At 39.3% G+C, this 24304-nt stretch overlaps 1 protein-coding gene across 3 annotated transcripts in view; it reads right to left on the bottom strand.

The window, feature by feature from the left end:
* RORB (RAR related orphan receptor B) overlaps positions 1–24304 on the bottom strand; it is a 180822-nt gene that overhangs the window by 44456 nt on the left and 112062 nt on the right. For all 3 annotated transcript variants that reach the window (XM_070431488.1, XM_070431489.1, XM_070431487.1), the window contains exons 2-4: positions 12639–12724; positions 8178–8319; positions 2287–2688 (exon numbers count right to left, since the gene is read on the bottom strand). In XM_070431488.1, the coding sequence (XP_070287589.1) occupies positions 2287–2688; positions 8178–8319; positions 12639–12724 (630 nt within the window). The remainder of the gene's footprint in view (positions 1–2286; positions 2689–8177; positions 8320–12638; positions 12725–24304) is intronic.

Genomic DNA, 24304 nt, shown 5'->3' on the forward strand with positions numbered 1-24304 from the left:
ATTTTTTGGGTATGGAGCAGAATGCTGCCCAAGAATTGTGAGTTTTATTTCATTAGGTTTTGGACATGTGTTCCAAAACAATAGCAGACTCTTGCACTTAGATATTAAGTAGCATAAAAGCAAAAAATGGTGCTGACTTCTTCCTTCCTTCCTTCCTTCCTTCCTTCCTTCCTTCCTTCCTTCCTTCCTTCCCTCCTTCCCTCCTTCCTTCTTTCCATAACATGCTCTCTTGGAAAGATTAAGTGACTTCACTTAAAAAGACTGTCCCTATTTGTTGACAATGCAGTATGTGAATATTAAACCCACAACAGGTAGCAAAGTAATGGATAAGAAAAAAGGCTCTGGAATCAGACTGCCTGGGGTGGAAACTGGCTCTATCACGTAGTAACTAAAGGAACCTGGGAAAATCAGGAGACTTCTCTAAACCTCTGTTTCCTCATCTGTAAAATGGGAATAATATTTTTACTTGTAAGATGCTTGTGAAAATGAAATGGATGTGAAGTGCCTCTGATGTAGTTAAAAAGCAAGGTTAAGGATATCAATAATAACTAATATTTTGTATTATAGCTGATGTTCAGTTTTCTACATCTCTCAATGTGTGTCATTACAGATGTTTTGTCAACAACTTCTTTACTCACTGTCACATCCTGAATTGTTAAAAGAGAGAAAGAATGTTCTGGGTTTTATAACTGTGTAACATGGCTCCTCCCTCCACCAGATGGTGGAAGTAGCCAAGAAACATATGGCATGTACTTCATTATGTGTTCACATCAACTTTATTTAAAACACTCGTAGGCTTTAGGCTCCTACTCACAGTGTAGACAGAGAAGGCGCCTGAGCAGTGGATACAGCAATATCAGCCAGGAGTTACTAGGCATTTGCTGAGTTCCAAACATTGCTCTGTTTTACAAGTATTGACTCACTCAATTCTTACAACAACCATGTGCTCTATGAGCTAATACTTACTCTTTTTAAAGAGCAATAATAATAATAATAATAATAACAATGAAAGATGAGTAAACTGGGATTTAGAAACTTGCTCCAGCTCAAATAATAAGCCAGGGTTGGAATGCAGGCAGCCTGGTTCTTAAACACGCTTGGTCTGCCATCTGTCAGGGTGGGCTGTGAGGAGGCCTCAGAGGTTTCTGAGCTCCACATGGCTTTCCCCAGTACACGGAGTCCTGCCACAAAGCCTGGTAGCCACTGTTTGTTCAACTCTTCTAGGCTACTGTTAGCATGCAACTCCAGGAGGGGAATGTGTTAAACCCACATTGGTATTTTTATGGCAATTAGTTAGTGAGATCAACTGGTTAAACATTTCATAGGCTCCTGAGCTTCACGGGGTAAGACACAGTTGTGACAGGTAAGAAGAGAGCATCCTAGGATAGGTCACTCTTGAAGACCACTCCTTAGGACTCAAAGGACATCACAGCAGAGAGAGAGGACTGAGTGACTGATGCAATCACGCTTGTGACGAGCCCTCCTCATCAGAGCTAATGCGTTGCTCATAGGTTCTGACACACTCCAGACTAGACGCTTTCATTGCCAGTAACTCAGATTTTATTCCCATGTAGAATTCTTGAATCAGATTTGCAAGAGGCTTAGAGATCTCCTGGTCTACCCCTCTGTCTTTACTAAGAAGGAAACTGAGGTGCCATTTGCTTCTGTTATCTTAGAGCAGTGGTTCTCAACCTTCTGGCCCTTTAAATACAGTTCCTCATGTTGTGACCCAACCATAAAATTATTTTCGTTGCTACTTCATAACTGTAATGTTGCTACTGTTATGAATCGTAATGTAAATATCTGATATGCAGGATGGTCTTAGGCGACCCCTGTGAAAGGGTCGTACGACTGCCAAAGGGGTCGCGACCCACAGGTTGAGAACCGCTGTCTTAGAGGGAGAGTTGGAGCCCTGTTCATTCAGTTATTACATCCTGTGTCTGTACCCCTTAGTTATTTCACGTGAAAAAGCCCCTTGCTGAAATTTTCCTGTTTATACCAATAACATTTTTCTTTCAGTGATGAACCCAAATTTAACAGATAGCTTCTGTTCTTTACAGATAGCATCTTTCTATTTAGAATTTCTTTCTTCCTTCGCTTGAGACAAATTTTTATGAGATAGGGAAACAATGACAGTTATTAGAAAATATTTTAAAATCAATTACTTTTCTCCCTAGAAGCCACGAATGCAAGTAATTCAACAAACTAAGAAAATGACCCTAGAAATAGCACCAAGGCAACTTCAAAGCAGAATTTCCAAAAATGAGCTGGGAGACTTCCACTTACCGATTTCAGTCATTGTTATCCCTGGTGCTAGCTGCCCGTTGTTGAAAGAGCTATAGGTAAACAAGTTGGATACGGATGTGAGGTCATAGATGGGTTCTTGCTTGATCTGTTTGATCCCAGTCATGTCAAGTCCTGACTGATCAGGGGACGGCTGGCCGGAATCCACATTGTAATAACCCTCGGATTTGGGCAGGTCAATGACATGTCCATTGGCATAAGTGCCGCCGGCCTCATTGTTCAGGTTGCTGAGGCTGTTGCTGATGCTGCTGCCATACACCCTGGCGAGGGCTTCCGCCTCCCCGCTCTGCTGCTGCCGCTGCTCCTGCAGCCGCTGCTGGTGCTTCTGCACCTCGGCATACAGGCTGTCCCTCTGCTTCTTGGACATCCTCCCAAACTTCACAGCTGGGTCAAAGAGAAAAGCAGAAAACAGCGCGTGCAGTTATCATTCTCGCTAACCACCTCAAGTCCAATGGGTCACGGATGGTAGTCCCCTCACTATCAAGTGCGTGGACTCCTAGCACCATAGCCCAAGAGCCCATTCATTCACACTCCGTATTTGATAGAAGTTATATTCATGGGTGTCCTTACTGGTTTATGTGCATAGGGAGAATTCCATCTAAGCAAGGAAGAAACGTGAACACTTACGTATTTCTTATTGCTGTGAAGTTACAAAGCATATTTTCTTGTTCTTTTTTACTCGTGGGGGAAAAAAATCACAAATAATACAAACTACCAAATAGTACCTGCTATGAAGATGTCAACCTAAACTCATTGTTAACGTCCTCTCCTAAGCATTAGGATTACTAGATTGTTGAATAGGACCTTATTATTTCACTATTTTCTAGTGGGTTGGGTAAGAACAAGGATGTGGGGCAGGGTGATAAACAGTTTTAAGTAAACCACATCATTTGCCTTCAGTTGGCTTTTGGGGTCAAATGAAATGGATCTTTGGAAGAAGTTTGTGCATTCAGTGTCCAGTAAGTGATCCAACAGTAACCCCTTCTCTCTCATTCCACACTCTCCCTCCTGAGTTTTATATTGCCCATCTCTTCTGCCAAAAGCTTTAGCCATTCTGAGGAAAGAGGCTCTGGAAGGGGTCAGAGAGTGATATGAGGATGCTTTCATCTGAATGCATTGTTTCTTTTTAAAAAATATATATTTATTGATTTCAGAGAGGGAGGGAGAGGGAGAGAGAGATAGAAACATCAATGATGAGAGAGAATCATTGATCAGCTGCCTCCTGCATGCCCCACACTGGGGATCAAGCCCGAAACCCAGGCATGTGCCCTGACTGGGAAACAAACCGTGACCTCCTGGTTCATAGGTCAACACTCAACCACAGAGCCATGCCTGCGGGCTGAATGCATTGTTTCATTACTTATAGAGCTTAATCTCCTGAACTGTCACAGGTAGTGACGTTTCCTCAGCAGCTGTCAACTCCCATTTTAGGCTGTGAACATCCTGAGTCCGGGGGCTCCCGTGTCTGAATCATCAAGCTGTATGTCGGTCAACTCATGTTAAAAGTGGGAACTGTGACAAACTTGGAGGCTCCTCTCTGAGTCTCTGTTTTCCTTTGTGACAGTGTTCCCGTCACCTGATGGTGTTGGGAGCTCAGAGAATGTAGAAAGAATAAAGTGGAGGCAAGAAACTGGTTCAACCCCTGATTCAGTCATTATGTTGATGAGAATAACTAAACAGGGACCTGCTTAAGAACTAACTCTCCAGCCCCGCATGAAGGGCCTACAGGAGAGACCCCTGCTGCGAAGGAGCTGCCACTCATCGGCAACATTTCTTCAGTTCATTTTCTCCTTCTGTTGGTTATAGAGCTACCAAATTTTATCTAAGCATCAGCTGGTCAGAACAGAGACCACCTTTCCCAGCCTCTGTCACTGCCAAGTGTGACTATAGATTAAGCTCTGAGTAACTGTGTACACTTTCCGGTGTCAAGCATGTAATTTTCCTCCTTCCTGCCTGCAGGATTGTGGATGTGAGGGGTGGACTTGGAGCAGCCCAATCTCTTCCTATTCCTCTTTAATCCTATGCTTTTGCTTTCTGATGCTGCCTAAGTTGGAAAACAAAGTAGCAATTATCCAGTAATTTTTCTGAATGAAGAAAATTAATCTGGTTAATTCAGACCAAACTCCTCTTTCCAGCTCAACTGTCATTTCTGTAGAGTCTTGAATCATTTAGATAATTGTATTCAACTTTGTTTGTAGAGAGACTGTCTTTATTAGACACTGTTTCTCAAAGACAAATTTATTTGCTTACTAATTGTTGTGATATTTGTAGTTTGTCCATGGACAGAATTCTATACTGACTTTTAGGGAAAGTGTTCTCTGTACCTTTATATTATATCTTTATACATAATTTACTACATATAATTCTCTAGTGAAAAAAATCATTTTGTATAAGAAAAAATAAATCATGACACATTTGGATTCAGAAAGAACCTTTTCCCCCCATGAAAGTAATGTGACATGCTTCGTTATTTGCTGACCCTCTGTTTGTTGCATTCATGCAGGATTCGGACAGCTCTTTGTTACAGAGCTATGGTGGTGAATACCAAATTTGTATCTATTGCTATAGATTAAGATTTTTGTTCTGGTTCAAGTATATTTGCTTTATGACTTACTTTAGTAGAATAGTTTTGCATTTGTTCACTTAAAATTTATAGGGAGAAAAAAATGGATAATGAGAAGCTCTTTTAACATGAAGAGAGAAATGCAGTGTCTCTTTTTAAACTCCTTTCCATTCGATCCTTGTTTTAGATTTCTACACACTGTATTTAGGTGAATTATACATTGTGGTTGATTGATTTTATTAATGACTCTGATTTTTCTTACTTACTTCCACTTCTTCCCCGTGTAAATTTCAGGGCCCTTTTTTCTGTGTAGGCATTCTTACTCAGGGTCATGTGGCCTGCTCTGGGCCAATGGGATATTGACATATGTGACACAAATAGAGGCTTCCAAAATGCTTATGTGACTGAGTATGTCACCATGAAAAGGACAGGCCTCACCTAGCTTGATGGAGGATAAGATATGTGAGGTGGAGTCGAGTCACCTCAGTTATCCCAGACAAAGTGATCTATAATCAATAGAGGCATAGACTAACCTGTAGCTGGTAGAAGATGAATGAATGAGCTCAGTCAAGACCCCATATTTAACAATTTTAGGTTCAGAATTCTGCTTTTGATCTCAAAATCAAAGCTAATAGTGTCAAATAAGTATGCAGTCAAGACCTGTGCCCTGGTGAACATCTGAAAACTCAATGGTGAATAATTATGCCCTTTCCAGGAAATTAACTTATCAGGTCACTGAGCAAGCTGAAATATTTTCAGAGAGGCAACTTAAAGCCCCACTACCTTTTGGAATTATCAGGCTTCATCCTAAATTGTGGACTTTACTGACAATTGCTATAATACTATTCTAGAATGAATTTTCCATTTATTTCAGAAATTCTGATGAGCCAGTATTTCAGTTTTATGCTCCTTCCTATAATAAATGTAGTGACATATTTGGGGAAAATTACAGTACATAGCAAAAGTAAATCCACTGAACTTTCCTAACATATAAATAATTCCTTGTCACTCTTTGTCAATACATTTGTTGTATCCATAGGCCTATTTCAACAAAGGCTGTATTACCATTATAGTTTCAAATATTAGCATTCTTCTCACCACTAACCATTAATCAGAATGGTACATATTTTGAGTGTTTGCCCCTCTCAAACTTGAATTATTCTGCTAATGAGATTCACTTGAGTATAGAGGCAGTCTCTTGTTAAACTGCTAGCTCTCAAAGAAACGAGCACAATTCTGTATACATTGCAAGTGCTTCATAAATATTCAGTGATGATGGTATTTGCTCATGATAAGCTCTTAACCCTCATGTTGATCCCACACTAGCAAAGAACAATTTTACGCAAAAAATCGGAAATCTTTTCATATTTATTTGGATTGTGGGATTCTAAATGGAATGAAAGTTTCTGGAGTAACACTGAAAAAAGTTATTGCTTCTTCAAAGACATCTACTTACTACCTTGTAGGACAGCTTCTGGTTTTCCATAGAGGCATGTCGTTAAGGAGGACACATACTTGATTACTGCAAGATGGGTGTCATGTTTTCTCTTTGGAGCTCAATAGCTTCCTACTGATGCAAACGTTTTACTATTTTTTGTTTGTTTATAGTAGTACAATTGGAAAGAGTTTACATTGAAGATTTCTGCAACTATCATATTTTAAGGGTCCAGTTAAAAAGAAATAAAATGGTGGAGAAGATGCAGTGGGCATATACATGCTATTAATTCACACACATATACATGCATACTTTCACCTTAAAATTTGACTAAATAAATCTTGAAAACCACTTAACCCCAATCCTCCATTTTTCTTCACTTTAGGATGTAGAAGTACACAGTGCTGTAAGTTTACCCTAGGACTATATCTATGTGGTTAATAAGTCTAGAAAGACAAATAAAAAATCAGGTAATAAGTAGAAAAGTTTTGGAAACCTACATTTCTGCATCTTTAGAAGCTTACCTGTAAACTAAAGGGCTCAAGGTCAGATTCTTTTTCTTCTTTTTATTTTTTGATCAAATGTGTAAGACAAGTTTGTGTAAGACAAGTTTAGGTGGGTTGAAAATTAGAGGAAACGTAAAAAAAAACCCCTCAAGATATAACTGTTTGGAGAATGCAAGCTAAGAGGTAAGCAGTTTGTATGCTTAGATATCAATCCTATGTGGAGTTGAATTTATCCAAATGACTAAAAGGCCCACATTTAATGTAATAATTCATAAAATCCTTTTATACCAAGGTACAGTACATGCCAATTATCCATTCAGAAATAATTTAGTAGTATTTATTCTTTTTCTTTTGAGGGGGTTGGGTCTACACCACCTTGAACTTCATTAGAGGCAGTGTGACCAGCAGCACAGAATCTGCAGTGCTTCATATAATGAGAATAAATATCAGGGGCACTGTGTCTCAGGCTCTAGGTAAAAGAGAATGCCATGGTTCATTAAACAAACATTTAGGGGGCCGATTTTAAGCATTCCCTGAGGATACAGTGGGAACAAGACAGAAATGGCCCCAAGACTCAGTACTGCTCACAATCTGATAAAGGATTGCTGTGGTCCATGCCAAGGGAAAATAATTAGTTTAGATGAATGCTTAAAAATGGAAGAAAAGCTAGATGAAGTTCTTTTGTTTGAATTTATTTGTCCTCTTTCATTAATCTAAGTTCAGCTGTTGAGTCAAGCCACCCAGTTGGGTTGGGCATGAAGGTGGAGTGCACACTTGAGTCATATTCTGAGAAGGACACAACCTACACAACCCTTCTAAGACCTGGACTGCTGCTATGGCATTTGGAATCTTCATCACGACTCAGAATAGTCTACATCCTTATCTGAGGAGCTGTGATGGGCCAATGGAGCTTGTAGGCTTCCTACAGAAACATGTTCTGTTCCTTAGCATCTCTACATATTAAGTAACCTGTGCACCAGTAAGACTTACTCAGCAACCAAATGGTTCTATTTTCCTAGGACTTCCCAGTTTTAGCTCTGAAAATCTCGTGTTCCAGGAAACCAATGCCTCATTTACAGGCAAACCTAGACAGGTGGTCACCTTTCAATCTAGGACTATGTGGCCTTCACCTAACTTAGTACAGGTTGCTCCAAAAGCTGCAGTAAAGACTTTCCTTTCTTCCTATTTCATAGGCAATGCTATATTTTTATATGTTCTTACTTTTCCTTTTAATGCACTACCAGCACTTGCTTTTTTCCTTCTTATTTCCAATTCCCTTTGTCTAGAATTCTTGCAGTGGCTTAAATAGACTCCAGGAAAGCCTCCATTTGAAAGCCTTTATGTAAGAAATCGGAAGGCAATGCCTTACCATCTCTTGACATTCCTAGGGCAAGACACTTCTGCAGTCGGCAGTGTTGGCAACGGTTTCTGTTGGTTCTGTCAATTAAACAGTTTCTCTGCCTTGGGCAGGAGTAAGAGGCATTGTTCTGCTGGCTCCTCCTAAAGAATCCCTAGAGGGGAAAAAAGAAAGGGAGGGAGATAGAGACATAAGAATGGGAACAGAGACTATTAACATATATATATTTGCTACATTTTCTCCAGTGAACATAACTGTGTTTAATTTTTAAAATTCTTTGGATGCTTAAAGATGTTTCTACCAGGGAAAATATGTGCTATCTATAGAGATATGAAAGTAGCATTCATTCCTTCATTCAATCAATGTTTACTAAAGACATTTGTGAGCTATGCTGCTTTATGCAAAGAAAGACACAGCAGAGCTCCTGCTCCAAAGAACAGTGGGAAAGGAGTGGCAGAGGGAAGTGTCACTGCTAAGGCAAATATAACAAAACTTGATGGGGATAATAACAGGCTTATGCCAAGTGCTGTGGGGGTGAGGGACTGGGGTATTGGTCGAAATAGCAGTATTGAGGAGTTTGGGCTCAGTATATGCTACTATCTTCCTAGTTTCTAAGATGCGTTTTTGCCATTTGAAAATTTTTGAATTTGGCCAGAATGTATGTGGAAGGTTGTTTTTTGAACCAGGGATGTACTTTTAATCAATCACATCTTTGAATAAGAAACCATGGTATATTAACTGTTCAATAAAACATAAGCAATAAGTAAAAGCTGAATTAATGGTCTCTGCTTGGCCTCAGGCTATACTGATGTAGGAAGTTTTTATGTAAATGAGTTTGGTTCCTTCTGGTACACAATGAACTGCCATGGACCATCCATTGCCCTCCTGAATAAACCTGAGTTTATTAATTCTTTACTTTTTGGATACTACTCACCTTAGTTATCTTATAGAACACTCTACCAGGAAATAAACATTTTCTCCAGAAATACGAAAGTATCATTCACCTATTTAATCAGTTTCCCTAATCACTCTTTACTCTTGAATTGCAATATAGCCAAAGAGCAAAGTGCAACAAAGTGGTAGTCTACAGATTTACCAGGAGAAATTCTAGGAAAAGATAACCCACAGTAATATCTCTTGCAAGAGGAAAGCTAGAGAAGTTCCAGGTGGTAAACCCAATACCCATCTTGCTGAGGGGCCTGGAATAGGTCCCCTGACTTCTGTCAAAAGGGTCTGTGTTTCCTCCACTGTCAACAGGAGATGGGGTGGGGCTGAGACTATGGTGAGGATCATGAGGCAATTCCCTTGGCCCCAAAATGTAAGGATCACCCAAAGACTTGGTAAACAAGATAACTAATATATTAACACAATATGTTAAAAATCAACGCTAATGCAAAAAACTTCCAACTGTTTGAATAAAGACAGGATCAAGATTAGTGACTATCCTTTGTTTCAGGCTCCCATATGGCCCGGCATGGCACTGTAAAGAGAGGTTGGAGGGCCTTGTGAAAAACCTCGGAAATGGATGGGTGGCCCAGCACCTTCATAGAGAGAGCTGGTTTTGTGGTGTAACCCCCAAGCCTTTCAACAACAAAGACTAGTTTCATCCCCACAAAGACATGTGTATTATTTATTTAATCGACCAATGGTGGCAGAGCGGTATCTGATTGTCCAGTTCTAATGAATTCATGCCCCTTAAAATGGAGATCATAACCAACAAGCCCCCAGGGATTGAAATGATGTATTTCATATACCACGAAAGCTGTCAGAAAGCATAACCTCAGCCCATCGGAACTGACTAAAGGTACCTTGGAATTTACGATTTAGGGAAGAATTGGGCGGTTTTAATTTTTGGATACTCTCTAGTACCACTTACTTAACAAATGAATGGGCAGAAATGACCCTTCTGAAGTCATAGCTACAAGCCTAATTTAAGGCCAGTTTGACATTAATTGTGAGGCATTACTTATGTATCTGTTGCTCATTATTGTAAATGAGGGGTTTTTTTTGGCATGAAACAGAAATTCTGTTTCAAATTTTATTGAATAGAAATTCAAATAAGTGCACAAGCTGACTTGATGTTATTTAAAATGGGTTGTTTATGTTGACTGGAAAACGGTATAATGAAAACTCAGAGGTTGCTACTAGATGTGCTGACACTGACATCTTGTTCTAAACAGAATTTCTTGAGTTTTCTGTTTGGAGAAAAATGTAGCATATTTACAAGTGTGAGTTTTTGCATGGAATTAAAAAAACCCAGTGTGGTGTACAATGTCATTTTGACTAAAACCTCAGTGTGTGCTTCAGAATAGCGACTTAATTTCTTTGATTATGGATTCCTCCTTTAAACAGAAGAAATGACAGGAGCTTAAACAAATAGTCCCTGGCTATTGACCTGTTGGAATATATTTGTTCAGTAGTTAAATCTTTTGGGAATTACTGTTTCAAATGTTTTACTCCCTAACATGAACATATCCTCATATTTTGATATCAGATATTTTCCTATAGAGCTTATGCAATGAAACAAAATACATCTCTGCTTTGAAACTAGTCTAAAAAGCATGTGTGTGTGTGTGTGTGTGTGTATGCGTGTGTGTGTGTGTGTGTGTGTGTGTGTGTGTGTGTGTGTACTGTGTAAAGTAGACCAGCTTTCACTGGAGAGTGTTCTGATTCCAAAATTATTAGCATTTATGAAGAAAACTATCTACCTGCCCAACAGTAGTAATAACATTCTGGGAAGGTAAAAAATTGCTGATTTATACTTTTGCCTTATTGTTCTTTATGATGAGTTGAAAAAATTGCATGAAAGTGGATAACATGCAGTTATTTTTTAAAAAAAATATTTTTATTGATTTCTGAGAGGAAGGGAGAGGGACAGAGAATAGAAACGTCAATGATAAGACAGAATCACCAATCCGCTGCCTCCTGCATGCCCCCTACTAAGGATTGAGCCTGCAACCTAGGCATGTGCCCTGACTGGGAATCGAACTGTGACCTCCTCATTCATAGGTCAACGCTCAACCACTGAGCCACAGCAGCAGGCTAATATGCAGTTCTTAATTGTGGGTCTGCAGAAGAATGAAAAGCACATCTCATGATGTTCAAATATGTTCAAATCACTTTGAAAGCAGGTCAGCATGTTATAGGTTCTTATGTCAATATTGTTTTTCCCTCTCTGCATCCCTCCCCAATTTTATTTTCATATATTTCTTTTTTTCCTTCCCTCTAGTTTCAATTCCAGGAATCATGGTGTGTGTTTTTTGTTGTTTGTTTTTTTGAGACTATGATAAGACATTGCCATTTTTTCATACTACTACTTGACAGATACAGTTTTGTTTTATTTATATTTGAAAGTCTCTCAAGATTAAGGTTGGTTCTAAGAACCAACCTTAAATTAATGATTTACTCTCTTGCATTTTTTATCAAAAATATAATTGCTTTTATCAGTAACTTTGCCAGCATATCTCTTTTCCCTACCAGATACAGCTGCATTTTATTCTGGTTCCACGTTGCCCTTTAAAATTAGTTGTAGAATTGCTTTTATTTCCCCCTTGATATGTAGTCTCTCACTCTTTCTTTCCTTCTAAAGATGAAGTCAACAAACTTACTGTTAAGTTTCAAATTTCTCTTATTTTAGATTAGGTCTATGTTAACCACTGTACCCACCAACTTTCTCTCTCTCTCTCTCTCTCTCTCTCTCTCTCTCTCTCTCTCTCTCAGTTTTGTATTTTAAAAGCAACTTGTCCATACACATTCATTTGTTTTGGAAGCAATGGTGAATCTGTCCTGGAGGGGAACATTGAACCAAGAATGAAAACACCCATGTTGTTGGCCATGTTCTCTCGCTAACCAGATCAGTGACATTGGTCAAATGACATAATCTTGTTTATACCTCAGGACTTCATTGAAAAATGAGGAGGTTGGGCAGACGCTTTTTAATTAATTTAGAGACTATCTGGTTTACATCTAACATGTCATGCTTCCAGGTTTGGTTTTGTTTTTTTAATATTTTCTGGAATGTGAGAATAAAGGAGGGCCATATGTGTATTGCAACTCTTCCTTTGACTTCTTACTCAAGCAGGTAAATAAATGTTGGCCCATTAGTTTATAATTTTTATTTTAACCTTTAGTTTCTTCATATAGTAATAAATGCCCTGGAGTTTACTGGAGATAATACTGATAAAAAAAAGGAAGAATCAGCATTTATATCTCTGTGAATGTGAATAATTCAAGCTTTTACATAACAATCTGTTTTTAAACATCTGCTGACCAGTTAGACAACAGCAAAAAGGTGAGAGGCAAAGGCATGGAAAACCCACCCACCCATCAAACAAGAATTCCCGAATGTCAGCAGCAGGCACACGAATGCTATAGCAGCCTTCTTTAAAACGGTGTCACCACATGCATCCTGAGGTACCAGATGCCTGAGGCAAACATGGATGCTGTGGGCAGTGCTGTGTTAAAGCCCCATACCTTGCAGCCTTCACACGTGATGACTCCGTAGTGGATCCCGGAGGACTTATCGCCACAAATTTTGCATGGTATCACTTCAATTTGTGCTGAAAAGGGAAAACAGACATTTTGAGCTCACAGAGTTGTCTTCTTACTTTCACCCTCCTACCTTCTTCTCCACCCCTCCCTGCCACGATCTTGGTGCTTGAAGACACCAGGGTGGGAGTAGGGGTGTGGTGTGGGGTCATCTACTACTATTGGAATGGCCTCCCTAAGCCCCTTCTGATTGAAAGGGGGGCCATCTTAGTTGCTTTCCTTTTCTCAAACTAAAAATTATAACCAGAAACCAGACGCTTTGTAAACTCTTGCCTTCATCATTTTCTCCTTTATAAACTTGACCTTGAAATAATGCGAGTCAAAAATCCCTGCGACCTGAGGCTTTGGTTTTCTTATTTTGCCACTTCAAACATTAAGTTAAGAAGAGCTATCACATTGCCTGATTTCAATATTTCTTAAAATAGGTAAATAAAGCAAAACTGGAGGGGATGATGGTGACTTTATTATAGATTATGTGGCTGAATGTTTACTTGTGAAAATGCTGATGATAAATCAGTCAAATATTTACTGAGCATACTCTATATGTCTACTAATACAATAAATGTTGTTTACATAAGATACAATATACACACTAGGAAGATTTTCTTTCCCTACACCCAAATTAAAATATGCAAAATATGCTTCAAAATGCTTTGTATATAAATGTGCCATGTGGATGCTTTTCTACAATTTCTGACCTTTAAATATACAAAATAAATGCAAGCAAGACATAAACCTCTTTACCTTATTGTTCCACCTTAAAAATGATAACACTTTACTTTTTTTTGCAATTATTTCATAGTAAGTTTAAATTGAGGAGGAATATAGAGGGCAGCCAGGGGTGGGGGGGTGGGGGGGTGGGGGTGGGGTCGCAATCTGAATCTGTGCCAGTGACCAGTGTCTTGGTGCACATTCTTGTTAGCTTACAATTAAGTCAATGCCTCTTCCTTAGGCAATAGTCTGTTTTCCTGGGTGTCTCCAGTTTGCAGGGGCCACAGGCCAGGAATTTGGCAGCTTGGCCGGAGGTGGGGTGGGGGTGGGGGGTCGCTAGCGTCACCCAGGCCAGGCATTTAGATACAATCTAACTTCCCCATTCTAACTGACTCAGGAAGGGCTATGAAAGCCCGCCAAAAAAAGCCCGGTAGTTAGGAAATGGATAGGAAACAAAGAAATTTAGGAATATATAAGGGGTGATCTCATTGTATTAGCTGTTCAGGCTTTGGATCTTCGAATCCCCTGAGCCAGCAGCGCTGCTTTAAATAAAGGGTTTTTCCTAAATCTCTGAGTACTCCTTGTGTATTGTCTGGTCACCTGGTAAATTCTGCAACAAAATCATCTTTATAAGCAAAAAATTCAGTGTTATGTTTTATGAGAAAACTGAGGATCAAGGTGACCAATGATGCCCTTGAGTTGACTTGGGAGATGGCAACCAGAAATTAGCCAGTTTTCCTGATACTTCATTCAGTAACCCTTTCTCGGCCTCCCACAAAGATAAAATATGAATACAATTTTGAATTCTTATATTATCCCAGGAGCACCAACCATAGAGATATTGATAAAAACATCAGAAGAGACAAAGTCGACTAAAATACTTATTAAACTATTTTATTAGCTTCTTTTCTTTTAGCTTTCAGGTTACATGAACTAGTATTTGTTTTCAAGATTTAGTGATGTGGAAAAAATGAGAGACTTTATGTCATTCTACTCTGTTCTGTTCTCCTTGATTCCAGTCCCTAATCTGTTAATGATTGAGGCCATGGCAAAGATAAAATCTCTGATCTTGTTTTCTGTTTTATAAAGCTCAGCTGACAAACTTCATTGATTTGTGAGGATTAAATGAGATATTGTATGTAGAAGTGCCTTGTAAGTAGCAGAGTTACATAATGTCAGTCTTCATCAGCAGCATCATTGTTAACTGGTATTTTTAATGCTTTTGGACAAGAAATATGATAAGCCACACCATTATTTCTTTATTAAAAATCTTATTTTATTAAAAATACCAAATTAATAAAAATATGTTATTTATACTATTTTTTTAAAGTGATTACCTTTGGAACAGTAAATTCCTTACAATTATTACAAAATTGACTAAGAATCCCAGGTATCCATTGTACAGTTGTTAGGCTTATATGATATTAAGTCAGAGGGGCTCTTTGCATAAATTACTCCCCAGGGAGTAACTTACACGTGGGGAGAATCTGCTTCAATAAGTTCTTAATTATAAAATGATCTAACTCTAAAGGAAATGAAAATAGAGGTAATTTGCCCCCTGGGATGTGAGAAGATGTTTTTGAAAGCCACAAAGGTTATCTTACACAACTTCGGAAATACAAATGGGATAAGAAATGATTTGATAGAGCATCTGCATATTTATACATATTTATAATCCTAGCTCAACATGTAATCCTGAAGAACCATAAACATTAGAACAGTATTTTTAAAGAGAAAGAAGCCACTTAAAAGGGTATATGTGTGTTGCTGTGTGTAGGAAGGGATCAACGGCTTGGAAAACCTATGACCACTTTTACTAATTATGGCAGAATAGATAATCTGAGGTCTATTATAGATGAAGATAAAGAATTAAAGTCACTAATCCTTTTCTCTCATTTAAAATAAACTGCTTCTGAGCCACAACTTGATCATTCATACTGTGTATTCTTTATATGTTTTTAAAATTGATTTTAGAGTGAGAGGAATGGAGAAGGACAGAGAGATAGAAACATTGATAGGCTGCCTCCTGCACACCCCATCCTGGGGATCAAGCCCAAAACCCAGGCATGTGCCCTGACCTGAATTGAACTGTGATCTCCTGGTTCTTAGGTTGACGCTCAACCACTGGGCCACACCACCTGGGCTTTACTACGTATTTTATAAAGCACATCTTCAAGACAGCATTTCAGACACTGATTAAGACAACAGGTCATGTGATTGCTCCAATGTTCGCCATTTCTAAATGTTTCGCCACTATACCAACCATAGTCTCCAGTACAATTGCCTTGCAGTGCATACAGATCTGCTGACATGCTATCTGTCATGGTTTCAAACTGAGCATCTAGGGAGGATTTGCTGGCTTGGACCTCATCACCTGTTGCAATGATGGTGTGATAAGGAAACTGAGGAGAGAGTTCAACTTTCATACTTTTGCTTGATTCATGGATAATTGAAAAATAGCATTCTCTGACAGACAAACATAGAGGAGCTGAAATGCTCTGAGAGATGGCTTGAGATATGTGAAGAGTGGCTATAGCATTTGGACAGGTTCAAGTCTGGGACTAATGAGAGGGCACGATCCTCTCGTGGCAAAGCCAAAGGCTATAGTTGTAAGCTGCTTGACCTTATGGTCCGAACCTGTAGCCCCATTGGCTGAGTGGGAGGTGCAGCAAGTAAACACAGCTTGATCAGGTGCATGTAATTGAGTAGATTCGAAACCCACGAGAATGTTGTAAACATCTTGACCAGGACCTTACTTTGCCTCGTGGAATCTGGCTATAAAATGAAGACTCCAAGTGCAGGCTGTGGCGTTGTCTCTCCATCAGAGAGGGTAGCGTCCCACCTAGCGCCCAGCTTTATTCTCTTGTCTGTCTTTTCTAAGTCCTTCACTGCCCCCTCTCAGGCTCACCCATGGATGTGCCAGCTTGGCACAGAGATATGCTCATCTTTCTTCATTTCTATTTTCTTCCTCTCACTTATATTTTTCTGTTGGTAATCCTTTGTGGAGACTCTACTTAAAAGCTTATTCACCAGTTAATTTTTTTGTTTATAAAATCAGATATAGTTTTTGGAAATGATATTCTTACAATGTCAAAGAAAGTCATGATATATTTAAATTTATTTCATGGTTTACCTTATATTAGAACCATTTTTGAACTATAAATAATTTAATACCCTTAGTGTGGCAGAGTTATGTAATAGTTACAGAGTAGTCAAAATTTGTCTCTTATTTGAAGATGGCAGGGTCTGTCCTTGCTCAGAGCCCCTTCCCATCCAACAAAGCCACCATGTGTTGAATCCTTTCTGCTTATCATGTACATATCTTTCCTTCTGCTCCCTTAGATCCCCCTGCCTGTGAAGACAGGTATTAAGTTAGATTAAACAATCTAAACTATTGAGTTAACTAGAAAATGTATCACTGTAATCCATAAAATTACCTTAACGTTATTTCTTTGTCATTAAAAAAACTTTATTGTTGAAAGTATTACATATGTCCCTCTTACCCCCCATTGACCTCTTCTAATCCACCTCCGCCCCCCATCCCAAGCCTTCACCACCCTATTATTTGTGTCCACGTGTTATGCATATGCATACAAATACCTTCACTTTTAAAAGCAACCATCAGGAATGGTAGTAAGAATGGGCTGTTTGGATACTTTCTGGCTGGTGAAAATATTTTACTGTGTGTGCTCTTGTGACTCTCAGTTCCTACCATTCCATCTCTTACAACTCAACCTGGCCATTTTTATGTTCTGGGCATTCCAAGTCCACTGAGGACAGGGTCCAGGTTAATTTCTTTGTTATATTTTCCATGGAGCCCAAAAGAGAATTTTTATAACTCTTTAAAGCAGTGGTCCTAAAATTGTTTTTCTTTTAGTACAACCGAGAAATTTGACATACTTCCTTTTATAAAAGAGGCTTTAAACAACACTGGTTTTCCATATATGAGGTGCAGAGAGAAAAATCAGAATCTTGAGGTTGGAGTGGATGCATACTTTGGAATAGGCCCCTAGGTGATTCTGATATGATATGATAAGGCCCCATTGAGTATCCAGTGAAACAAGTTATTAAGTAGTGTGGAGAACAGCTACAGCGTTTGGACAGGTTTAAGCCTGGGACTAATGAGAGGGCATGATCCTCTTGTGGCAAAGACACGTGTAAGTCCCAGCACAATTATAGCCTGAAAGGGCGAGGACTACGCCCTCCATCTTACCCTGGGTCCTCCATTTTTGGACAGCCATGTGTTCGGCAAGGCTTCTTCCCAGAAGCCCAAGCCTCTGCTAGCCACACCCAGAACTTCTTTAAACTAACCAATGACAATCAAGGGAAATGAGCGCCATAGATACGACCACATCCTGTGTAACGAGATACCGACTTGCACCTGGCCAATCGGCAGGGCCCACAGTCCTCTCTCCTCCCCTTACTCCACCCCCCTATAAAACTCCTCTTCCCACCGGGCTAGCCCTCTCTCTGCTTCCTGCCGCTGCGTCGGCAAGGTGGGGGAGCCGAGCTAGCTCGAATAAAAGACTCTCTGCTTTTGCCTCGGACTCGGCTGGCTCCCTGGTGTGGTCTCTTGGGGATCCTGAAATCTGGGCATAACATAGCCAAAGGCAATAGTTGTAAGCTTGACCTTATAGTCCGAACCTGTGGTCCCATGTGGCTGAGTGATGTGGGCTTGATAGAGTTCAGGTGCATGTAATTGAGTAGATTTGAAATCCATGAGAATGTTGTAAACATCTTGACCAGGATCTTACTTTGCTTCATGGAATTCGGCTATAAAATAAAGACTCCGCTTGCGGGTTGTGGCACTGTCTCTCCATCAGAGAGGGCAGCGTCCCACCCAGCGCCCAGCTTTATTCTCTTGTCTGTCTTTTCTTAATCCTTCACCGCCCCCTCTCAGGCTCACCCATGGCTGTCCCGGCTGGGCACAAAGTAGGAATTCTCCGTAGCATGTAAACCATCTGTAAAGAAATAAAACCTGGTACAAGGCTAGAATCTGAAAATACTTAGGAGTGACTAGTAATTTGTTCTGTTTCCTGACCTTTGGTTTTGGGCTATACTTGTGGCGTCTTCTGTTTTCTACCCCCCCTTTTTTTTCTTTAAGGAGAATAAGAAGCATCTGCCCAGTCTATAAGAACTCCCATTCCAGAACACTGGGTTTGCCTCTCAGTTTCTGTTTGAGAATTTTACAGTTGTGCTAAAAGCAGAGAGTGAAGGAAAAACTCTTAATGTCTGAGTAAAGCACAATTTACACATACAAAAACTCCAATAAAGATGACTATTTTGGTTGAAAATCCTTTTGCAGATGGTCTCAGTAGCCCAAGTTGCATCTCTTCTACTCAAATTGCATCTCATTTATCATTTGTGGCAAATCCAAGTTAAAATCACTGTCTGTACTCTTTCTTTTTCTCGCTGGCAGACTGATAAGTGTCTACCTCTATCAGGTATAAAACCTTCCGCTGTCACAGGACAGCAAACCTAAAGAGTGAAGTGAGTATTCCTAAGATCTGGTTCCACTGTAACTTTGATTTATTAGAAAATAACCCTAAGACTGGAATGGAATGGAGGTGTGGGAAAATGAAACCCTCAGGAAAAAGTAAGTCTTTGAGCTTAGCCCTTAAATCATAACATATGGTGATTGTAAAAGATTCCTGTTGTTGGGTCGTATATCCCATCAGGCACACAACATCTTAATCCCAGCTTCCTGCTTAAATACCAAACATGGCTCATGAAATTCAATGCACTCTAATTCCTACTAGAATGCCCTCACATCTATCAGCATTTGGGGTCTCCCTTTCTTCTCACACTCTTCTCTGTAATATTCTGGGTGGTGGTCTGTATGAGCTCGCTAGTCCATCCAGTAGATAGCTCCTAAATAACCTAAAAGTAACATTTGTTTTTACAATAATTTCCTAACCTATGTATCGTTGGAAACTAGAATCAGAAAAAATTACTATCGTATAGTCATGGCAAAAAAATGACAATTTCAAAGGCATATTTTGTAGGATTATCATGAAGAGAGTTGATTTGTCTTTTCCACAAGAAGATTTACCCCTGAAGTGCTTGCCTACTCTCACTCCCCAGAAGACTTAAATAACAGAGAATATAACCCACAAGGAAAAACGACAGTGATTAGGATTATCATTAGAGGCAATTACTGATAACAAGTTAAATATCTCCTTCGGAAACAAAGCAAATCACTTTTATAAATCATAGTGGTTTTAAACTCATAATTTATGAATTAATTCCCATTATATACCTCTTGTCTTGTCAAAGTTTTAATTCTAATGTGATAATGTGTGTGTAAAGCCTGCCATCCTTCAGACTGAAAGCAATGAATGTCTTCTGTGACCACTCACAGTGTGGTCCGGAGACAATGGCCCTGGCATGGAAGCATGTAAGAAATGCAGACCATCAAGCCTTATTCAAGCCCGGCTGGTGTGGCTCAATGGTTGAGTGTCGACCTATGAACCAGGAGGTCACGGCTCGATTCCCGGTCAGGGCACATTCCTGGGTTGCAGGCTCGATCCCCAGAGTGGGGCATGTAGGAGGCAGCCGATTAATGATTCTCTTTCATCATCGATGTTTATCTCTCTCTCTCCCTCTCCCTTCCTCTCTGAAATCAATAAAAAAATATATTTTTAAAAAAGATTTAGTCAAGACCAGTCGACTCAGAATTTGCTGTTTAACAAGGTCCCCAGGACAGCATTGGAGTTTGAGAACAACTGTTCTGTGATGCCTAGGTAATTTAGCTTTAGCTACCCTAAGTGAGAACTTAAGGAATTTTTAATTTCTCTGGCACTAGGGGAAATTAAAAACTTCACAGGAGTCTAGAAAAATAGTTTCTGCTATTTTTTTTAGGCATTTCTGTTTTGTTCAAAAGGCAGTAAGACAATTGAAGGATTAGTTACAAAAAACTCTGGTCATTAATTGACCAAGCAGAAGAAAGAGAAGCCAGTCTATTCCCAGAAACATCTTGCATGACTGTAATGAACACCCAGTGTACCCAGTTTCCTTTGCAGATTTAACGATGGTCAGCTGTGCCTACATCTTCACGTTCTGAGACAGTGTGGCGGTCCTCCCTCTTCTACGGACCACTCTTGGAATTGTGGCCACTAACTCACTCTCTGGATGCTGAGTGTAAAAAAGCCTCTCTTGAAAAGATGTTTAAAAATAGGTTTTCTATTTTAAAAATTGAATTGCACCAAGTCTCCTTTTGGTGGAGGTAAGGAGGTCAAGCAATATTTGAAACAGAAATGAACTCATTTCAGCTCTTCATGTTAATTCTGGAAACATTTGGAAAGCTGCCCCACCTCCTGGGGGCAGCTTAGTTAACACAGAGTTGAGGAGTCGTCATGCCGATACTCTCATCTGTTACAATGCTTGTCTCAAAGTGGTTCCTGACCACAGCACGGGCATTATCTGGGCTTGATAGATATGCAGGCACTTAGGTCCTACCCTAGACCAACAGAATCAGAATCTTCATTGTAACAGTGTCTCCATGATGCATGTACATAGTAAAGGTTGAGAAGATCTGGAGGAGAGAAAGGGAAGACATTCTACAATTTAACTCTCAGGGTGTCTGCCCAAAACTCAACTCTCTGTAAAGAGAACTTCATATACAATAGAAGACATGTACTCTACCTGATAGCTATTTTTTCCAGTTATAAAAAGAAGGAAACAGCAAGTATTTTGCTTCAGTGAAAATCCTGTCTCTCCTTAGTTTGTTTCTGAGCCTCTTTCTCTCATCTCCATGTAGCTGAAACCTTCCACAGGAAGCTCATGTTGCCACAGCACATTTCCACTGAAGGACAGCAGGGATGGGACTCCACACACCAGGTCACACGGGTGATTCAGAGTGACCAGGCAGAATTCATGCCCTTGAGGAAAATTCAAAAAGCCTCTTTTCAGGAGATGAAAAAATACAGCCGTTTTATGTTAAAAATCAAATTGCACGAAGAGAATGAAGAAACAAGTCACAGAGTAGGAAAAAATATTATAAAACACATCTGATAAAAGACTTGTAACCAAAATATTCAAAGAGCTCTTTAAATAAAAAAAAAATGGTAAAAAATCAAAACAGATACCTTACCAAAGAAGATGTGGATGGCATATCAGCCTATGAAATGATGCTCAACACTGTATATCGTTAGATAATTAAAAACAACAACAATGCAATGCCACTACATACTTCTTAGAATGACTAAAATAAAAAAACAAAACCAAAATACAACACAACACACCCAAAACCTGACACTACCAAATGCTGGCGAGGATGCAGAGCAAAAGGAATGCGTTTATGGCAACTTTATTCATAATTGCCCCAAACTTTGAAAAAGTAAGTATCCTTCAATAGGTGAGTGGATAAACTACCAGGGATACATCCAGACAATGAAATAGTATTCAGTGATAAAAAGAAATGAGCTATCAAGCCATGGAGACATGGAGGAACTTCATATGCATGCTGCAAGGTGTAAGAAGCCAGTCTAAACAAGCTATATGTGATTCCAACTGTATGAAATTTTGGAAAAGGCAAAACTTTAAAGACAGTGAAAAAAAATTAATGGTTGCCATAGGTTACAGGGAGGGAGGTGGGAGAAATAGGTAAAACACAGAGAATTGTTAGGGTAATGCAACTAATCTGCACAACAGTGCAATTATGGATACATGTCTATGAATTTCTGATAAGGTACCACACAAAGAATGAACCTTAATGTAAACTATGAATTATAGTTAAAAATAATGTATTAGTACTGGTTCATTAATTATAACAAGGATGTCACACTAATGCAAGATATTAATAACAGGGGAAATTGTATGTGTGGGGGTGGGTGGATATATAGAACTCTGCTCAATGATTCTGTGAATTGCCAAACTTGCAATTCAGCCGCCATTGCTTCAGCATTGAATCTTGAAATACAAAGAAATGATAAGATTGAAGAGACCATCTTAATTTGTGCTTCATCTTTAAAGACAAGAATGAGTTCAGAGGTTGGAGGAAGGGATATTTGGGTTAGGTCATCCTTACATAAGATGGCCTTTTTCCACAAACAGGGACATATAGCATTTTAAAGAAAAGTATTCTCATCTGAACACAGCACCAGCAATTATTTTAGGGGTAAAATGGTAATTTTAAGATGTCACTCTAGAAGCTTCCTCTTATAATGTCACCCTATGCTAAACAACACCAACCTATCAATGCAGGCAATGGTTTTCGCCACCGGACAAATGTGGGATTAGGAGTGCATGGCTCCCTGGAAGTCTGAAGTGCCTGTTCTGCTGATACTGCACACTTCCCCTAAAGAGATTAACAGCATAATCCTAAATATTATAGGACCCGAGCTATCTTATTTTTGAGCTCATCAGATCCAGCATGCTGCACGTAATCCCTAACAGCTTTATTCAGCGTTTATGTAAGCTGGTGAAGGAGTAGAAGGAGCATGATGACCAAGTAGTAAGAATAGATACTGTGATTTTCAATTCTGTTTTAGCAAGTCTGCTCCTTTTGAACATTTTTTTTCTATAAGCAGACAATTCATAGTCATCGTTTGATACTTTATAATAACATTCGCATGGAGATGTTTGTGGTGGTCCTTTGCTAGCTGTGTTTCCTATACATTACATTCTACCAGAGGCATTTGGATGCAGGTGGCCTAAATTGGTAGGAGAAAATGTGCATTTTGTGTTTGCTTTTTGTTGTTTCTTCAGAGCAGTAGTTCCCAGTGTGGGGCACAGGCCCCACAGGGGGGCAATTTGATTCTTAAGGGGGGCAATCTGAGAATGAATTGTTAACAGTGATTTTGTATTTCTTATGCTTCTCCAGGACTCATATATGGTGACATATTTATGCATTTCAGTTCTTTATTATATGTTTTGAAACGTTATTTATTATTTTTTCATATCACTTCATATTATTATTATTATTATTATTTCTTTAAACAATTCCTTAGTGATTTCTTCCTCGGTACTTCAACTGTCCTTTTGTTCTTTTATTTTTCTCTTTCATGGATGCCATATTCTTTGGGAGCTTGTTTAGAGCAAGTATGTGAATAGGAGTTCACATTAAGAATTATATGTCACAGGGAGACGGGGAGGCATCAGGGTTTTAGACATGCTTAGGTGGGGCATGGCCAAAAAAAAGGTTGGGAACCACTGCTTTAGAGGTTTGAAATACTTCTAAAGCAGCAGAGATATTTATTTGGGGAAAAATAATAATAGAGGAAAAAGACTGGTGAAAACCAGAAATTGCTACCTATAGCACCAAATATTCTACTGTAGTAACTTAAAAAAAGCTGTAGCTTTGCCTTAGCCTGTTTGGCTCAGTGGATAGAGCATCGGCCTGCGCACTGAAGGGTCCTGGGTTCGATTCAGGTCTAGGGCACATGCCTGGGTTGGGGCTCAATCCCCACTGGGGGGGTGTGCAAGGAGGCAGCCGACCAATAATTCTCTCTCATCATTGATGTTTCTCTCTCTCTCCCTCTCCCTTCCTCTCTGAAATCAAAAGCTGTAGCTTTAATTTAAAGTATTCCTTTTAACATATGCCAAAGCAATTTCTTCACTGATACAGCTCCTAGGGCAGTTGAAACTAAAGAGAAAATGAACAAATGGGACTACATCAAAATAAAAAGCTTCTGCACAGCAAAAGAAACCATCAACAAAACAACAAGAAAACCCACTTCATGGGAAAACATATTTGCTAACGTCATATCTGATAAGGGCCTAATCTCCAAAATTTATAGGGAACTCATACAACTTAACAAAAAGAAGATAAACAATCCAATCAAAAAATGGTCAAAGGAGCTAAATAGACACCTTTCAAAAGAGGACATTCAGAAAGCCAAGAGACATATGAAAACATGCTCAAAGTCACTAATCATCCG

Source organism: Myotis yumanensis, unplaced genomic scaffold (assembly GCF_028538775.1).
Source record: "Myotis yumanensis isolate MYYU_CA2020_CCGP unplaced genomic scaffold, mMyoYum1.0.hap1 SCAF_12, whole genome shotgun sequence".
NCBI classification, from domain to species: domain Eukaryota; kingdom Metazoa; phylum Chordata; class Mammalia; order Chiroptera; family Vespertilionidae; genus Myotis; species Myotis yumanensis.